Raw genomic sequence first — 19,586 nt, forward strand, 5'->3', positions numbered from 1 at the left:
TCCCAGCTTTCAGAACAGTGCACTGAAAATTCTGAGGGGTGTTTTGGCAGGAGCTTTGTGGGCTGCTGCAAGCCTGAGAGCTGTAAGCAGAGCAGTGTCCAGCCATCGGTTGTGGCTTCTGCAGGTCGATGCCGGTGCAACCCGGCTTTTCTAGAAAAGTACACTGGAGAATCTGCCCCGCGTGGCGCCTTTCCCTTCCCGCAGGAGGCTGCAGTCAGAAATCAAGGTCTTTTGACATTAACATTTGAAAATTTTGAATTTTCAGCCACAGAACTTTGATAATAATGGCTTTATAAAGGAATAAACAAGAAGGTCAAGCTGCCAGTGCCCCTCGCCCGCCCCCCCGTGGCCGCGGCGCTGCGAGTGGTGGCGCTGGAGAGCCGCCAGGGGGCGCCGCAGCGACCGGGCCGGGCCAGGCCCCGGGGCGGGGTGCGCGGTCGGAGCCCCCCGGTGCGACGGCGGAACGGGGCGCGGGCAGCGGGGTGCGGGGTTGGCTCCCCAGGGGCGGGCAGATCCTCTCAGAAACTTTTCAGGCTTCAAGCTTCGCTTTTCTGGGGAAGTGAAACCAGTACTGCTTCGTGTTTAATGAGGATGGCGGTGACGTTAATTTGTGTGTTAATTGTTACGGTTATCTAGTGAGTGGCGTTCCTGCTTCTGAATAAATAAATATGACGCTGTCGAAGAAGTGTATTTATTTAGCCTAAAGAAAGGTAAAGTATATAGATTAACCTCAGCAAAGACTTGCAGTATAAGCTGTTTACAAGTAAGGTCCACTGATGGCTGCAGCTGAGGCTTGCTTACATTTTTCAATCGATGTCAATAATTCGATTTGTATCGACTTAAAGACGTTTGGGTCTGAAATGGTCTTTCTCTAAAATATCTCATTTATTCCAAGGGTTATCATGGATGTGGAAATGCTCTGCCGCCTAGTGCGACGGAGGCCTTAGGTATGAGCAAGAAGCACTGAACAGTAACTGGGAGGTCTGGGACAGCGGGGGCTGTGGTGGTCTCTTCCAAATGCATTTCAGCTGACAGATTTTTGGGTTGGGTGTCCTCTAGATGAAGTCTGTCACTTCTGGAGGTGGTACAGGTGATTCCTCAGGGTTCTTGTTGCATCGTGGGGCAGAGCTGTGGGTTAGTAGGAAGCTAAAATGGTAATTTCTTTTAAGTGCCACCGAGGCTTCACTTAGGCAGCTTGAAGGCCATGTGACTTGAATTATTTCTAATTACTGTTACTATTAACTATTAGTAACTATAATCACATCTGTAGCATATTAAACACATTCTTTTACTAGAGACAGGGTTGAGTACTTACATGTCAAACCTAGGCAAAATACGTGAGCGCAGTCTGCTCGTTTTCCTTTTCTGTCCTATTTTTCCCTCTCAAACCTCATTATTTCATACATAAATTTACTTTGCAAGCTACCTAGTGCCTTTGGCACTTGATTTGTTCTGCGAATCCATAGTGCAGTTTAGTGCTATTTCACAAATTGACTGTGTCTTTACAAAAAGCTATGTGTATATTGAAATCCACAGATGCCTCTGGCATACCATCAATGAGAAACGTGGCCAGGATCAGCACAGATTGCCGCCTTCTCTTTTTTTTCAGTGTGATTTCAATGTTACTTAGCAAATACCTGATACTCTTATCAGTCCCCTAAAGTGGGAATTACATACTGATGATGATAACATGCCGAAACACAATTGAAGTAATTAAAACTGAATATGTGTAGTTTTAAATACTGCTTTTGCTTTACTCATTTCTTGTGTGGTCAGAAAGAGTGTTGATTGTTAGGAGACCAGGCTCTTCTGTCTGTCATTCCTCATGCTATCTGTTCATTTGTGTTTTCCTTTCTGTTTCTTGTTAATTAGTTTGTCGTGGTGCTTGGGTTGTTTGCATAGGGTCTTATACAAAGAAAATAATTTGATAGGATTCTGCTTTTTGGGGTCAGTTTGTTTATTTTAATATCTCCCCTTTTTTAATAAATGATTTCTTTCAAGGAATCAACGTGCATCTCTTACTATGTGAACTGAGAGGAGCTCACTTATTTATCTGCCGTTGGAGCACCACCAACAAGAAGAATCTGTACTTCTGGTGCTAGAGAAGCACCTTATTGAAACTTCTACACATTTAAAAGGCAACCAACACCTACCATCTTCTATTGTTATAAATGGGAATTCAGCATTTAACAGCTGCCATATGGCTCTGCGGCATCACCAAATCAGTAGGAGATGCAAGCACAGGCTTTGGTACTCTTACACTAAATCATTTTTCTTTGAAGTGGAGACTTAATTGCTTTTTCTATGTGGAACATATATCATTAGCACACTAAGCAGAATACAAACAGCTTGCAAAGGGGATAATGAGGGAGCACTTCCATGTAACGCTCGGTTTGCATCCACGTGACTCTGTAAAAAAATGTTTTGTTTTGCTGCGCTGTCCTTAATTTGAGGTTTCTTGCTTAATGAGACTTCAAACAAATTCTGCATTGTAGGTTTCAGGTTTTCATCCCAGAGAGAGGCTTGGGATTTCGGGGAGTGAGGGGAGGCAAAGCAGCTTGGAAAACCTGAACAGACATTGGGTGAGTGAGCGTGCCTCTTGAGGAAAGACAGATAAAGCAGCCTTCCGAAATGTGACAGAATGTAAAACTTTCTGTTGAAATACACTGCAGTCTAAAAACATACATCTCAATTTGTTTTTCTTAAGCCCTTTTGAGTTTAATTTAATGGAAAATGTTTTCATAATTGTCTGATAGCTTTTCTGGTATTTTCTACAAGCTGAAGTATTTCTGACTCAGGTTTTGTTTCGAGGGCTGGGAAGTGTGACCTTTCAGAGGCTGTGAACACACGTCCTACTAGGCAGTGCTGCTTGGGAGTATGCAAAATGCTAAAGGTTTAAATCAAATTGCCCTGAGGACTGCTTACTGACCTTTTGAATGCAAAGCTGTCAAAACCTTCAACTAGACTTCAGCTAGAGAAGAACACTTAAGGCAGATCAATGCAAACAGAAAACGCTGTGGTGTTCTGACTTTTGGTAATTCCTAGTTAGTGAGAAACGGTTACTGTGCTGCAAGAGCTGCTGGAAACAAACCCGCGCTGCTGAGGAGTTGCTGTGAGTAACATGTAATAGTTGTTTTGCAGGGAAAACCTTTTATAATCTACTTGAGAAATTAAAAGTTTTCATTAATTGCCAAGCCCTGATACAGTTATCTGAGCAGTATGCTTCATTGACTTCAAAGAGATTTTTGTCTGCTTAAGGAATGTGGGGTCAGGCCCTTAACTAGTGATAACTTTCTTCAGCGGGCTGTCAGATATGACAAACTGTGCCACTTGGACAGAAGTTACCCTGGCCTTGCCATCCCATCCTTTTGTCCCGAAAACTTGCTTTCTTCATTTGCCCACGTAATAGAGTTTCTGGGTGGTTGCTATATAGAAGAGATTAGAAATTACCCTCAAGCTGAAGCTGTGGCTTACAGTGAATATGTTTTCTTTACCTTGAATAGTTATAACAATTATTTTCTAATTATGATACACTATATAATAAATTCAGTTGCGGAAAGTGCTTGGTGGAGTTACGGGTCATCGTCCCCATTCTATGAACTGCTGCCCAGTAATTAGTTGTCCACCCTTAATAGATTTATTCCTGATTAGTTGTTCATGCGCTATTGCTTGCTGTAATGCAGAGTTTTAAATAAATGCCTTCCTTTCTACGTAGGCTTACAGAATTGGACCCAAACCCAGGGGATTGAGAAGCTGCTCATTCATGTGTTGCATCTCAGTACAATAATGATAGGCACCCTGTGCAAAAAGTATTAAGCAATTGTGTTAAGCAATTATGTATATCCTGTGCTGAAGACTCACAGAGTAATTACTTCACAGGCTAGTAAAAATAATTCTGTGCTTTATCAGAATGATACAACTGCTTTTCTCTTAGTGTAATTAAAAGTAGCTATCAAAACATAACAGGTGCTGCTTCATTCAAGGCAAAAATAATACAATCTCTGTTAACATATACCTAAAAATTATGCTTTTTTTCAAAATAATTTTTAATATTTTTTGTACTGGGAATTCAAAGTCTGATTGTCAACCATTTTAAGATCAAATTTTTACTTACATAAATGTCTACAATTTTTTAAAGATAAAAAAAGAGGTGAAGTTGAAATCTTTTTGCATGCTTATGTAAACCTGAATTCGGAAAGTGAATAACATTTTGATCATGTAAATACTTTTTTGTACTGGAGAAAGCCTGGCTATTTAATTGATTCTGAAGGTGCAAACAGGCTGGATCAGTTGATGTCTTGCTGTAGAAAGAAATTAATCCTAATCAGACTGTATCTGACTTGAAGATGGAACAGATCACAGTTGGGGCTGCAGGCTGGGCATGGGACGCAGTGGGGAGCTGAGCTGCAGGATGTGACCGGGGGTATCCCACACTGGAGGTGTTAACAGGGAGGGGCTGCAGCTTGCTCAGGATGCCTTGGAAAGGGCATTTGTCCATCTCTGCCCCTCCTCAAGCCAGTAGGAGTTCTGATACTCGGGGGAGGATTTGGACTGCTTGCTCTGGGCTGAAGGTTTTCTTTTCTCTTGTAAGGGTAAGGCATCGTGCTTTCAATGCTGCAACAGCTTGCTGATGCTGAATGGGATGCACCTGTGGCCCCAGCTGCTCCAGATGGGATTTCCACTCAGTGGCTTGCACTGGCCTGGTCCTCAGCTGAGCATAGTAGGCCAATTTAACTCAAAAACTTACCATAAAACTCCACCATCACCACTCTGCATCCCCACCACCACACACACTTTTTCCTCTTTACTTAAGATGAACATTTTGGTGTGCGCGTGTTGTGTGTTTGATATGTGTATTATTTGCCCAATACAAGTTATGTCATTTGGCCACTGTGACTTTCTAGAGGTATCTGACCATAAATGACAGCAAAATGTTATTTAGCCTTTAGCAAGTATAATCCTGAGGTAACGATTAGATACTGGATAGCAGCACAGCGGAAACCAAGTTACACTACCAGCAGCATTAACTGCGGGTTCCTTGGTGGATGCGCTATGCAGGCTCATCCATGGATGCCACATACTAAACCGAACCAGGGACTTGATTCCAGCAAAAAAAGTCCTTGTATACCCCAAAGCATTTCCATCAGGATCAGTTCTCTGGTCTGATTCCTCGCCTAGCTGTGCAAGCTCTTAGGCCAACCCAACAGAGGCAGAGCAAGCTTCGAAGCGCTGAATTGCATCAAACAAAGGGAGGGTGCCTGTGGGTGTGCTTCCAGCGGAGCATCTGAGCTCCTCTTGCCCTGCTGCGCCTCAGTGTGGGCCAGATAGAGACCTGAGCCAGGTTAGTGGCAATGTGGGTGGGGAGAGGAACTGGGGTGCTGCTCTGCTTCCCCTCAGTCCACTGAGAGCACTGTGATCCAGCCGTGCCTCCTGCCTTCAGCTCCTGCCCAGCACCGGGCGGGCGGCTCTTCCAGAGCCTCTAAAACACGAGGAATCCCCATGGGCTCCCAAGTGACTCCCACAGCCCAGCCGAGATAAAAACCAGGTAAAATCCTGGTGGCTGCAGCTGATGGAGGCGGTAATTTTGGTATCAAAAGAAATGACCCCCGTGGTGGCCTGCCTTTGGCTCCCCTGGGCTGGCTGCGCCTTGACACAGGCTTGCTCCTTGCACCGGGGTGTTGCCTTTAGCGGTTTAGCCTGAATTCTTGGTGGAACGGTTCTGGTGTAAGTCCCAGTTTCCCGTGGCCCTTCAAACATCCCAGTATCCATCCCCAAAGCAGTGTTGTGTGCAGGGGTGTTTGCAGGGCGAGAGCCTGGGTGCATGTGAGGGGGAGGAGGTGCTGGGAACATGCCTTGAAGGCTTCAAATTTGTTTATCTTCACACTCCTGAGAGGTGATCGCTCTCCCGTGACAGGGCAGAGAGCTGGAGGGAGCAGCGCTGGCAGAGGGGAGATAAACCCATGGGGCACAGGCTGCTTTTGGCCAAGTGGCCTCTCCCTGACCAGCAATTCCTTATGTCTCTGTGAGATGAAATGGGACAAGAGCAGCAGGAAGCCTCCTCCAATCCTTCTTTTTAATAGTTCCTTGGGATAAATTGCAGATAAGAGGAAAGGCTGCATTGTTAACAAGCTGAGAATGTAAAGACAAAGGAAAGGGCTGCAAGCTTTCACAGCAAAAATAAAAAGGTATCTGTAGCACGGTATATTCAGCAGTTTGTCCAACTGCTAGTCAGTCGCTGATTTGCCTTGGTTTTCATTTGGTTTATTTCCAGTAATTGTTTCCTGATAGCAATCATATAGAGGAAAAGAGGCAGAAACAGTTTGCCTGTTTCTTGGTGTAACAGCAGAATGAAGGTAACTTACACAAGGATGAAAGGAGACTGTATTTCATGCCTGTTGCTAAACAAATAGCTGCCGAACATGGGTTGTCATGATAAGCAAGAAAGACGCTAACAAAAAGCTGCTTCTGTCTGGAAGGTTCGTGAGATTCCTTTGTAGATTCAAACAGAGAAAGTGGTAACCTAGGAGATACTTTCTTTCTATGCAGTTATTCTTAGTTTGATACTTATTGTATCGACCCAGTGTATTAACGCTTCGATTTATAGAAGATAACATCGGAGTACAGTACTGAAGCATTTCCAGGATTTTGTTTTGCTGTCTTACTGGGGAATGGGTTGAGAGGGGGGGACTGTACTCAGCCAATTAAAAAATACATACATTGCAAATGCAGTTTATGGGGCAGCTCTTCTTCACCTGCTGGCCCTTCCTGCTCCTTGCTGCGATTTCCACATATGCATAAACCCCTAATGAAGTTACTCTGAGTGTTTCAGTGCACAAATTCCAGCTGCGACTGCCTGTCTGCTGTCGCTTTGGTCCCAAGCCAGCCGAGCACCGAGGGCTTACCTCCCAGGAATGCTGAGCATCCCTGAAGTCAGGGGTAGTAAACAGTGCTCAGCACCTCGTGGGGGAGCCCAGGGAGGCACGGCAGAGGCGTGCAGGCTGCCCTGGCCTGGGAAACGTTCATGGCAGTTTGGCTGAGCTGAGCCAGGGCAGCCGCTGGCCCATGCTATTGCCACACCTTCAGCTGCATGTCGCAACCCTTGGCGTTTCACCATTCCTTTTACACTGCAGAGAGACAAACCAGGAGAAAGCAAGCTCTGTGGAAAAAAGGAAGAGTTTTCTGGCAGGTGACGTGCCCAGAGGAGCTCACTGCAGGCAGAGGAGCATCAGCTGTAGCGTGAGGGCTGGGAGAAAGAGCATGGAGCTGTGGTAAACCCAGAGTCCACATGGGAAGAGCTCTACGCTGTGTGCAAGGGGAAGAGTGTTTGTGGGATCAGCTCTGCCCTCAGGTGCCTGCTCTCCCTCTGTAGCCGTGTGGTTTCTTAAATGTACCAAGACGACATGATGTCTTCCATCTAGGAAACAACAGAGTGACTGAGCAAAAACACTTTGGTATTTTTCCCACCTTCCAGCAGCAGCAAACAGGCACGGCAGAGCGAGGAAATGCACTTTGCCAGATCCCTGCGAGGCTGCTTTTCCATGCTGCCTGCGGTTGCCTCCAGCAGTAGGGGTGGATGGTGGGGAGTCCTCTTTCTCCTGCTGAAACTCAGGGCCTGGTCCCTTTTCATTCTGGTGTGACAAGCCTCCAGAAGAGAGGGTGAAGGCCGGGAGGCTGCTTGCAGGGCACTGTGGAACAGCCTGGCTGAGGTGCACCCACCAGTTCGGGCCAGCAGAGTGCTGTTGCGGAAGGTAGCTGGAAGGAAGAAAGAAAATGAATTGCTAGAGCAGCAAATAATTGTACTCCTTCCACTTTGGTGTTTGTTGGTTTATAACCAGATGAGATCTGTGTTAAAATCCCTTTGTCAAGGAGGTGTGCTGTTCCTGTACAGGAAGGCTCCCTGGAGAGAAAGTTCATTAGCATCCCGAGGGCTCATCCCAAGGTGTGTTTGCCCATCTGCTCGGGGAAGGAGTGACTCTCCTTTGAGAAGGCAAAGGAGATGGCAACTGTACGCAGGTTCAAAATGAAGCAAGAATCCACTAAGTGACCAAATGTGCCAAAAGTAAACATTTGTATGGTGGGTCTTAATAGAGTTAGCTTCACGAAGTGTACATCTGTGAATACAGTTGTAATTGGGTCGGGAGTTTGGCATGAGAAACAAGAAAGTGTCTAAACATGCCTACGGTGACACCAGATCAAAAACACTCAGAGCAAGAACTGTAAAGAAAAAAGGGGCTTCCCTGAGAAGAAGGGTTAATGACACCCCGCCGGGGGTGCAGCGTGGTGGCAGCCTGTTAGCTGGGTCTTGAGGACTCCACCGGCTGAAGGCAGCGCTGAGCCGGTGCAAATTGCCATAATTCCCCTGTAGTTAATAGGGCTCCGGCAATTACCGCTGCTCTCAGCCTGCGCTGAAAAATGACAGCCGCTCCAATGCTGCCGCAGCAGTGCTAAACTGCCCGTGGTGACTGTACCCCCCCCTGCACCCCGGGTGCCTGTAGCCGCAGCTTGCTTCACGCCACCGGTGACACACGGCAGCTCCGTGTGACCTGCCAGCAGAGGCAGAGGACAAGCTGGGACCTGGCACTGGTACCAGGGGAGGGTTGAGCCTGTGGGGCTGGGAGCAGGGAGGGGACCGGAGTAATGGTTTTATGTTGGTTTGAAAATGAATTTGGGCTCCTGGACCCTACTACTACCCCTTATAGGCAGCAGCTAACTGAGGATATGTGCCAGCGGGGACCCTCAGACCACTGTAAGCAGCTTTCTCCCCACCTCTCCTGTTTCCCACCCATGGGTGCTCACCCCTGTCCTTTTCCGTCCCACAACCTTATGGTGTTACAGCAGAGCTGTGCAATGCCAAACCAGGGGAATGGATCGTGTGGGCAAAGCCACGTTCCCATCTCTGAGCTTTTGAGGTCAGGCGGGACACGGCAGCCTGTGGGCACCCAGCTGGGGCAGTTTGTGGCCGTGCCAAACACCATCCGTGCTGCTGTGACTGCTTTTCCCAGACCGCAGGAATGAGAGCTAACGTGTGCTATTCTTTTTCTTAGGTAGGGCTGAAATGCTTAGTGCAAAATTGACCATAGACCAAACTGAACTATTTCTGGCTTAAGGTGAAAGAAATAAAATTGGTCTTACGCAAGAAAAACCTTATTCTAACCTGGAAAGAAACTGCGTTCTCCACCCTGGGCTTGTGGCTGCAGACATCCCATAAATGCAGAGTTCACCTTAGGAAGCTCCAGTTACAGGTGAATTTTCAGATGCTTTCCTTTTCCTGAGGCTGCTACGTTCCATCCCAGGGAAGAGTCCTGCCTGTTAGTTCCCTTTCTGCATGTCAGTAATGCTTCAAGGCGTATAAACACCATGGTCATACGTTCGTTCACTTCGTTCATGTTGGGAAAGTCCCTTTCTCTCTTTGCTGGTTCATAATGGGGCCAAAATCCTGGATTTTACAGCCCCAGCCCAGTTTAGCAGTCCTGGATGGATTGACAGCTGCCCTTACACGCACGCAGAAGAGCAGTGGAGCAAAGCCCTGAGCTAGATCTATTCATGTCGATCTGCTTGTTAAAATCTTTCTTTTCAGGAAACACATCACCTGGGCTTGCCGTGGCTGAGGGTGAAACTGCACCGTAAGGTACATCAGGTTATTTACAGACAGCAACCCGGGCAGCACGCCATATTCCAGTAGCACTTCAAAGAGAGCTCTTACTAGTGACTTGGGTTTTAAGGCATTGAGGAGCTGACTTCTGAAGTATTAAAAGTTATTATTTCTTTGCAAGATGTCTGCAGCGTGTGCACACCCCAAAAGCTAAGAGAAACCATAGAAAAGGGTTTATATGGGTACGAAAAGAACCACAAATCCGGGAAGTTTGCATAGCTTTCCACGTATGCCAAAAATACAGTCAAACAAACAAAAAAAAAAGTCGGTGTTGGTGACAGAAGAAAAATTGCTGCCCTGCAGCAAAGTAGGCACAGCTGTGTTCATGTTGGCTGGCAATACCTTGTACTCGTCCTGGAGAGCCATTCTAGCTCTCTCAAGGTAATGCTGCTGTGAGATGGCTAGCCAGGTAGATAATTGTGTTTATTGGCTCCACATTTACTAACACGGAGTATTTGACAAAGTTATGGCTGGCGGTGCCTTTAAACTGTGGGTCAATGGGTTTACTAGCTGGCAGTGAAGTATGAATGTAGATATGCTATCGCAAGTCTGCGCTATCTCTAATTCAATTAATTACTGGAAAATGTGTTAACATAATGACTTCTAGCAAATTAAGGAGGGAGAATTTATGCTCTTCTAGTTACAGGGCTGCTTAATTCTAGTAGGGAATTAATTATTTGTTTTGCTCAACAGAAATGTGAAAATGGAAATGTCGGTGTTTGCAGCTGCCCAGACCCAGGCACAAGGAGCGCTTCAGCGGGAAGCACTTTTCTTTGTTAAGCCATTGAAGACAAATATTGCATTTGATCTCACGAGTCAAAGCCTCCTGCTGGCACAGCATAGTCCAGGGAGACGGTAAAGCAGTTTCCCCGCCACGGCAGAATAGAGCAGAAAGAGCACAGACATCACAGCTAATGGAAACCAGCCCACAAGTAGGACTGCAGCTTGCTCTCTATCCGTGGGCTTTTTTTATGTCCCCTGGTCTACCAGGACCAACTCCTGCTTCAGAAAGGGCTAGTGAATAGGGCAAGGGGGTGTCCCTCCTGGGATGGTGGGGTAGTGCCCGCTGCTGGGTGGTACAGCACAGCACCCGCTCGTGCCTGCAGGAAGCAGCACCCTGCTGCGCCCAGGGCTGCAGGGAAATAACATTGCATCTAACCCGGGACAGCTTCAGCCTCTCCACCAACTGATCAAAGCACATGGCATAGGAACGTTGCTGGGAAAGGCGTTCCCTGTTGGTGTTTGTCATCTTCCGCCGGGAAATCTCAAATTCAGGTCACTCTGATCAACCAGAGTTCAGCAGGAGAGAGTAGCGTACAGGCATGAGCTGCAAATGGAAGTCGTGAGTTTGCCACTAGAATGAAAGAATGAATGTTTAATCATTAATTATCAAAAATAATATAAACAACATTACTGGTGACACTTTTTCATAGTTCACGCTTTTCTGACTGCCTAAAATAGAACACCGGGGAGATTTAACTGATCAAGTGGATCCTGTTGCTGTATTTGCTCCTATTTGGACACCACAGTGGTGTACGTGCGGTTCTGCTCTGCAAAGTGACTGTGAAACTGCCTGGATGCCTTTTGGGTAACTGATTTGCATGTAAAGCAAATCTTTCCTAATTACTTTTCCTGAAAACTCGTGCTAAGATCAGAGCAAGCTCAATTCTTCTGCTCATGTATTTTTGACAAGTAAGGAAGGTGATATAGGTCAAACTATGGCTTATGTCATGTTTAGATAGCTCTGGTTTTCTCCTGAAGGCTTTTGGAGGAGTCACGGGCTGAGGCTGTAGCCGGTGCCGGTGATGATGCAGCAGAAAGGACCAAGCTTGGCTGCCAGCTCGCGGCTCTGTGAGCTTTGCAGTGCTGGCAGGAACAAAAAGCTGTAAAAACTTGCCTGTCACTGAAGTCAGCAGCTCTCACAATGAATGCAAACAGGGGGCAAATGTGCTGAGTAAGAAGATGCCTTCCTCGGCGGTAACTTTAGAAACTAGAACTCTGCACAGACAAAAAAAAAAAAAAAAAAAAAAAAAAAGAGCTTAGAAATCACTCTCTGCAAGCATGGGGGGGAAGCTGAAAGCTTCAATGGTAGCGGCACCCTTTGAGTTGACGGTGTTTCACGTACAAACCGGCCCTAGGGTGCCGGCAGCGGAGCGCTTCGCTCCGTACGTCTTGCAGTTTAGCTGGCACGTGGGCAGCTGCGTTTTGGGCTGGGGGCGGCTGCAAACCTGGGGCTGCTTTCTGGTGCAGAGGGAGCGAGGGGCGGCTGGTCCGCGGCAGCGGCGCCCTGCCCCGCACGGCCATCTGGAAGTGGTTTTACCGGTGCTGTGCGAAGGGGGCAGCGGCAAGCGGCGGACAAAATGGCACGCCGTGTGCGAGCGGCACGCAAAAAGTCAGCGGCGGGTGCGGGACAGCCCGGTTCAGCGGGGTGCGGGGGTGCCGTGCCGAACCGGGGCGCCGCTGCACCTGCCCCGCCCCCCCCCCCCCGCCGTGGGGTGCCCCCCGTGGGCAGCCCGGTTCGGGCACAGCACCTCGGTACGGGCGGCTCGGGCTCAGCGCGCCTTTTGCTGGTGGGACCGGGGGGCTGGGGGGGGCCCTGCGCCGGGGGCACGGCCGGCAGCGCCCGCCCCGGCCGGGGGGGCTCAGCCCCCACCCACCCGCGAAGCGCGTGGCCCGGGAGCCGCCGTCGGGGCCCCGCGCTGTCCAGGAGAGGCGGCGGCTGCGGGGGCTGCGCCGGGCACCCCCGCCCCGGGAGGGGGGGACTCGGCCCAGATGGCGCCAGAGCCCGTCGCCCCTCGTGCGCGGGGCCAGCGGCTCCTGCCGCCCCCCCCCGCCCCGGGGTATTGTCCGCCGCGGCCCCCCGCCCCGCGGCCCGCCCCGTCCAGCCGCGGCCCTCCCTCCCCCGCCCCCCGCCCAGCCCGGCCCCTCGCCCCTCTCCTCCCCAAAGGCCAATGGAGACGAGATGCGGAGAGTAGGGCCGGGACGGGCGCGCCGGGGCCGCTCCGTCCGTCCCCTGTCTCCTCCCCTCGGCCGCTGACCGGTCTCTCTCGCGGCGGCCGGGCCGGCGGGGCATGCCAGCCGCCTCCCGCTAAATGGCGCCGCTCCGCCGCCGGGCGCTGCTGCGGGCGCTGCTGCGGGCTCTGCTGCTCCCGCTGCCAGGTGGGTCCGCGCGCCCCATTGTCCGCCCGCGCCCGCTCCCGGCTCGATCAACCCCGAGGCGGCGGGACCGGCCGGAGCGGGAACCGGCCCCGCGCTTTGTTCGCGCCGCGACGGAGCGGGCGGGGGTGGGGGGGGGCGCCCCGCCGGCAGGGGGCGCGAGCGGGCCGCGGGGGGTTCGCGCCCGGCCGGAGCGACCGTTAATGAGCCACGAGCTCGCGCCCTCGCGATGCCTGAGGGGCCGTGCGGGGCGCGGGGCCGTGCGGGGCGCGGGGCGGTTTGCGGCCCCCCCGCTCGCTGGCGCGGGGCTCTCGCTAACGATGCCCTGTAAAATCAGCCTTTTACGAGCCGCCCCGCGCCGGCTCCGCTGGCGGGCCGGTGAAATCAGCGAGCGGCGCGGCGAGGGCCGCACCTGTGCGGCAGCCCCGCCGCAGCGGGGGGTCCCCGGTGCCCGGCCGCCCCCGCGGGGTCAGGCGCTGCCGGTGCGGGCGGTGCGGGCTCTGGCTCGCTGGCCCGTTGGCACAGCGCGTTGGCAAACGAGGCGAACGCCTGGGTGTTGCACGGCGTGGTGCCTTTGCTCCGCTTGGAGCCGGCCCCGCGGGTTTCCCGGAGTTTTTCCGGAGTTTTTTCCCAGTTGGGAGGGCTGGGAGCCCTCCACAGCGCTTACGGCGTGCGGGGGCGCCGCCAGTGCGCTCGGCAACTGGCGCATCCTACTGACAGGCGACGTCTTTCTCCCTCTCTCTTAGGAGTGTGGTGCTTTAGCGAACTGTTTTTTGTGAAAGAGCCTCAGGATGTTACTGTCTCAAGGAAGGATCCGGTGGTTTTAGACTGCCAAGCCCGTGGAGAAGCTCCTATAACTATTACGTGGCTGAAAAATGGAGGCAAAGTATCTGAAAGTGAACGGATCTACACCTTATCCAACGGCTCGTTATATATCAGTGAGGTGGAAGGAAAGAAAGGAGAGCTGACTGATGAAGGATTTTACCAGTGTTTAGCTCTGAACAAATATGGGGCCATTCTCAGTCAAAAAAGCCACCTCACACTAGCAAGTAAGTTTCTGCGCCTGTTTGTTAACCTGCTCCTGAGTTTGTGACAGCAATTCCCGGAACACCACACAGACCTCTTGTTTTGATTGTGTACCTGAAAAGACAAATTACAAAAAAACCCCAAAGTGCGAGTCAGTTCTGCAGAACCTTGGTTTTATTTCAAGTGTTTAAAGATTGTGAGCAAAACTTGTGGTATCCCCTTTTCAAGGACGTGATGTGTCAGAAGCAGTGCAGCCACCTGTGAGACCTCGTGGGCAGTGGTGCCTTGTGTGGGCAGCTCATGTGGGTCACTGGTGTCCAGAGCAGGTGGTGATGTGCAGTTGTGCTTGCAACGGGCTACAGAAGCCCTGGGTCTTGCTTCCCAGTTGCTGTTCAGGCAGCCTTAGAAGGGTTATTCGCAAATCTGATTAAAAAAAAATATGATTCTTTGTTCTATAGCTTGACGTTGTGTTGTGTCATCTTGAGGTAGGGCGGAGTGGTTAACAGAGCTGGCTGTCTTTGGGAGGAGAAAGAGAGGAAAGGTTTTTTGGGCACCCGTGAGGGTTATATTACCAAGCCCTTGCTTTTCTGAAATGTGTGTTCAGCCAAGCAGATGCAGGTGCTGTCCCTTTTGGGATTCCTCTGGAACAGACCATAAGGGCCTGTTAGGTGGTTCCACTAGGATGTGAGAGTCACGTTTCTAGGGTGACTCCCTGCTGCTGGATGAATGGCGAAGGGAATAGTTGTGTGTAAGTACCTTTATGGCTTTAACATTCTGACCCTGAGTGCATGTTGCTCTCTGTTTTCCTAGCATCTTTAAATGTATTGAGGAATAGATGCGTGTTGGGAACTGGATGCCGTGCCTCTTTCTATGCCAGTGCAGAGCTTTGCCAGTAGACTGCTTCTACAACACTGTTCTATGATTCTATGATTTTTTTTGCTTTCCAGAGGTACACAGAGTCATTGCAAAGGAAGTGTAATGCAGAGAGTACACAGTTTATGTAGTCTTCTCATGTTCCCTGTATAATAGGACTCAACTGATGAACTTAATCTAATAGGAAAAGGCTTCCTTTGACCTCTTCAACCCTCTTCTCAGTAGCAAGTTGCATGAAACTGTGGTGCTGATACCTCAATGGAAACTTGACATTAGTTGTAAATTGCAAGTTTTACCAAATTCAGTCTGAAACTGGTTAATGCAATTGGAACATTAAGTTACGTTAAAAGATGGCTCAGTGTTAACATCTGTCATTTTTTCTGTGTGCTTCTGAATTGAGTATAAAAACTGTCCATAGATATCCCAGGAAGGTGTGAAATTCCTTGTCCAGTGAGTGACAGCATTGGGCATTTGAAAACCAGCCTGGAAGCAGGTGGCTCCAAGTACGCGATGAGGTTTTCACATGCTGTAAGAGGCTGATCTGTGAACTCTTGATTTCAGAAACCTTACTACTTTTGTGTCATGGCATCTTACTCATATACAGGATTAATAGACCAAGCAGTTCTTGGGTACTTTGCATAAAAAGGGGAAAAATGAAGTATTAGTATTGTTATTTAAATTCACATCATTGGGTTTCATTAACAGGCTGAAGAAAACCTTTCTTAAGAGGATAAGATTATTTTTTTAAAAATAAATATAAAGTAAAGCAGTGGCTGATGGATCCCATGTGTAGGACCGTGGAAAATTTAGGGCCCTTTTAAATAGGAGACATTGCAGTATAAGCTCTGTGCTCAGTATCAGAGAACTTCTGGAAAAGTAGTACAGAGCACTATCGTAGTACAGCATAGTAATATACTTGTAGTATCTGGTTTTATTCAGGCACTACTGAACTTTTATAAATGTTTGTTTCTCACATGCACATTATTTCACCAGAAAGAAGGTTTAATTTTGTTTTGATTTTTTGATAATGAAAGACCTTCGCCAAGGAAGAGTTATGAACCAACAGATTGCATGCTGTGGAGAGAGACTTTTAGTTTGCAGCCCCCTCCCCCAGACTGTGACAAAAGGTTTCTTTTTTTCTTTGCATACTTGAAAGGTTTCCTATGGCTGTTGGAGAAAACTGGAAGAGATTGTGGATCCATAATGATCACAGTAGGTGCTGTTGACTTAGCGATTAAGTGGTTAATAGTGGCCAAACATGGAGTTATGCTATGTAGCAGCCGCCTCTTTTGAATCATACTCCAATCTGATTGGTTTCAGAATGTCATCTTTACTATGAAACTGTGAAATAAGGCAGTAATTTGTATCGTTATATTTTGAAGCCCATAACACATGCGCAAAATTAGTTTTATATCTCATTTTTACAGTGTTTCTGCCTGCTATCGTGAGTTGATCAGACTTCACAGATGTTTCAAGTGAAATAAATTAAAAGTCTTGTGAGGGATTTTGTAGGCTTACAATTTTGCTTAGAAGCAGTTGTGTGTTGCTGGGAAGGCAAATTACCTTGTGGTCAGGGTGCAGAAGGAACTATACATATTAAACAGGTGGAGAATAGGCATTAAATGGGCATTCTTTCTTTGGAGGAAAAAAGCAAACTCTCTCTCTTCAGTCACTGGTAGCAGCAGGGCGCGAGGATGTTCTTTTACTTTGCCTGGTCAGAGCTTTTGCCAGTAAGCTTATCTTTTGCTTCAGAATTGTAATGTTTAGTGTGGCATTTGGAAATCAAAAACTTTAATCTGTCCAAGAGTTTAAGATTTGAACACACAAGGAGATCAGGTCTTGGTTTCTAAAGTTAGGAACTGGAAGCTGAAGGTTGCACTCTTGGCAAGAATTCCATTATTCATGTGCAAATTAAGAATTCACAGGGTTAAAAGGTTAGAAACTGGCCAGGATGAGGTTTACCCTTGTGATAAAGAGCAGATGACCCTCATTCATTGGCCAAAGCTTTCATGTAGCTCCTCTGCAAAGTTAGTGATTGCCATGAATTGTTCTTGAGGAATGCAGAAATTCAAATGTGAGCAGGCCTTTCCTTAAGTGTCACTATGGAGCCTTATCTCCCGAGCACATCAGAGTAGGTCTGCAGGGACAGGGTTCCTCCCCAGAGGCCCCAAGGCTTTGCTTTCCTGTTGTTCATCCATGCACAAAAGAATTTGACTAATTTAGGGCTTTTTTTCGGTGAGATCCCCCTACTTTTTTAAAGAAAACTCTGGGGCTGAGGTACTGCTTAGGTAAAAATAAATACTAGTTTCAGTACATGCTTGTAGTTGCTTCCAAAGCAGGGTTATTGTTGGGGGGGGGAGAGGAGGAGGTTCCTGTGTGGTTCTTTTGTGAGGCAACATGTGGGGGTAAAACACTAATAATAAAGAGTATGAGTTACTCAAAATTCGACTTACTGCTGCCTGTGCTAATAAGAGAGGTCTCTCGAATGGAATGTAAAAGGAACGTAGACTGTGGAGAAAGTCTTAACACTTTTGGTACAACTTGGAATCAGCCAGAAAAAAACAAGCTGAGTTTTTTGTATTCCTGCATTTTTAAATTACGACTATTTTACCACAGTTAACTAAGATGCTGTCTAAAAATAAAACTAGACTTCCAAGGAGATGGTGTTAACGATAAATGGAGAAGGTGGATCGCGCTCTGAAGCTAGCAACACGGGCTTTGGGCAGTGATTGGACAGGGTGCTCGTTTATTTCCTTTTCACAAAAACTGGAAATTGAAGTCTTAAGAGGGTTGGATGGGATATATACAACTGGGTAGGAGAGTTCCTAGATAACCCTTTCTTCTCTTGTAACTTGGCTAAATTGATTTTAATGTTTGTGGATTACAGGAAACATAAGCCCAATTCTTCATGTACAGACTTCTGCATTTCGCAAGAGTGAAGGTTGTGCAAGCGGAAGGTTTCTGGGAACATGCTGCTGGAGGGAAACTGCATGTGCGTGTTGCACTGCAGTTTGCAAAACGCTGGGCCTTTTACACATAGCAGGGTATACTTTGTGGAGGGTTTGCAATTTTGCTTACCTGCTGTGGCAGTGATGTGACTTCTGGTCCCACTGTTGTGCCAATAATGAGCAATATTTATGTTTTAATATCCAAGTAGCATCTTTTGCTCTGCTTTTAAATACTTGCATTTAAGAATGCATCCAGCTGAGCCTTATCCTGTACTGTGACAGTCATGTTTTCTTAGCAGTTCCAGCTGTTTGTTCCCACTTCTGCATTGTGCTGTTCCTTGTGTGGGCACAGCTGCACGTGTGGTTAACTGAACAGGGAATTGATCTGGGTTAAAATAATAGAATTAAAACAAAAGATGGTGTTAACCCAAATGAGTTCCCTGATGCGGTTTGTCATGGAGCCACTCACAGTGATTGCACTGGCATAACTGAGAGGAGTGATGTGGAGGTGGAAAGACTTAGTGGGGACAGAGGAAGGCTACTGAGACTTAGACTGTCACAAAAATAGATGTTCAGCAAACTAAAGTCTTTGTGGAACATGTGTGTAGGCAAAAACTTTGCCCTTCTGCTACTAATATTTTTTTTTTAATTAGTTTTAGTGTCTTGCCCTAAATGAAGGGATTAACAGCCGTGGTCTAACAATACAGTTATCAGTTTGTATGGAATCTGTCATTTCAGGTGTCTTCCAAATGCATGTAGACCTCAAAGGTGTGTTTAATTACTTTAAATGATAATGGATAGAGGAGCAAATCCTGAGATGGAAGGGTGGGGTTAGGGAGCAGAAGTGGTTTTTGACTGAGATGGAAGTGAAATGACAGTTGTAGACAATGATCTTGTATTAAGAGATAGGAAAGTCTTAATGCCGTAGAACTGGTGTGCATATGGACAGTTTGAGGAACGTCTTTAGGTTTTTACAAGTGCTGCATTATTGCTATTGCTTTGATTAGTTGATTTGAATGTCCTGAGAGTATAGTCCATTTCTAAGGTGAGAGTGTGCATGACTGAACCTTTGTGCATTTAAATTCCAGTATTGAAGGCAGGAGGAGCACATTTAATGTCTCAGCAATGTCACTTGATAACAGTGAAGAAGAGCAGTATGATTTTTCTTGTTTGACTGAGATACATTGAAGAAATAAGAAAACTGGCAAATATTCTCTTCTGAACTCTCTTTCTTTTAGAATTTTCCTCTAGAACTCCCCCAGTTGTCTTTTGACCTGAAGTCCTACAACACCTTTACGGAAGAAATTGTCAACATTCTTTTAAGACATAACCACTAGTTACTTTTTTCTCTCTCTCTCTTTTTTTTTTTTTTTTTTTTTTGGCACTAGGGCATTCCCTATTCTTTCAGCAGTGACTGATCTGCACTTGTAAAAGCTCTTCCACAGGCTGAAGGATCGGCTTTTGTATTGTTGCCAGGACAAAAAAACTGTATAAAACATTACTTAGTGCACATGAACAGTGTTTGTTTCCACTACCATGTTACTAGAGAAGTAAGCTTTTCATGGCTTTCCTCAACACTTCAGTTTCAAGTTTGTGTCGAGTATAATGCCAAACTGAGGCATTTCATACCCTTGCTTTTCTTCCTAGCTAGTAAGGCTGAAGCTATTATGGCTTTTACTAGTTTTTATCACTGTGACTTTATAATGTATAAAGTTTTTACCAGCTTCTTTTTAAAGGAATGCCCAGTCTTATTGGGAGTGTACTGTATAGCTAGTAAAACCTTCACCTATGTGAGAAATGTTGAAGGAAAGCATGATACCGTGCTAGAAGTTATTCAGAGCTGTGACTAGAAGCACTCAGTTCTTACCTGGTGCAAGATCTACGTGTGATATGTACACTAACTGTTGAGATTTCTTTTCTACTGGCAAACC

The 19,586-nt window shown here is 47.5% G+C and overlaps 1 protein-coding gene across 1 annotated transcript in view; it reads left to right on the forward strand.

The window, feature by feature from the left end:
- The first annotated feature begins 12,723 nt into the window (after positions 1-12,723).
- PRTG (protogenin) overlaps positions 12,724-19,586 on the forward strand; it is a 91,678-nt gene continuing 84,815 nt past the window's right edge. Inside the window, 2 exon segments of the mRNA XM_056347763.1 lie at positions 12,724-12,811; positions 13,555-13,857. Of these exon segments, the coding sequence (XP_056203738.1) occupies positions 12,724-12,811; positions 13,555-13,857 (391 nt within the window).

Source organism: Falco biarmicus, chromosome 7 (assembly GCF_023638135.1).
Source record: "Falco biarmicus isolate bFalBia1 chromosome 7, bFalBia1.pri, whole genome shotgun sequence".
Lineage (NCBI taxonomy): Eukaryota > Metazoa > Chordata > Aves > Falconiformes > Falconidae > Falco > Falco biarmicus.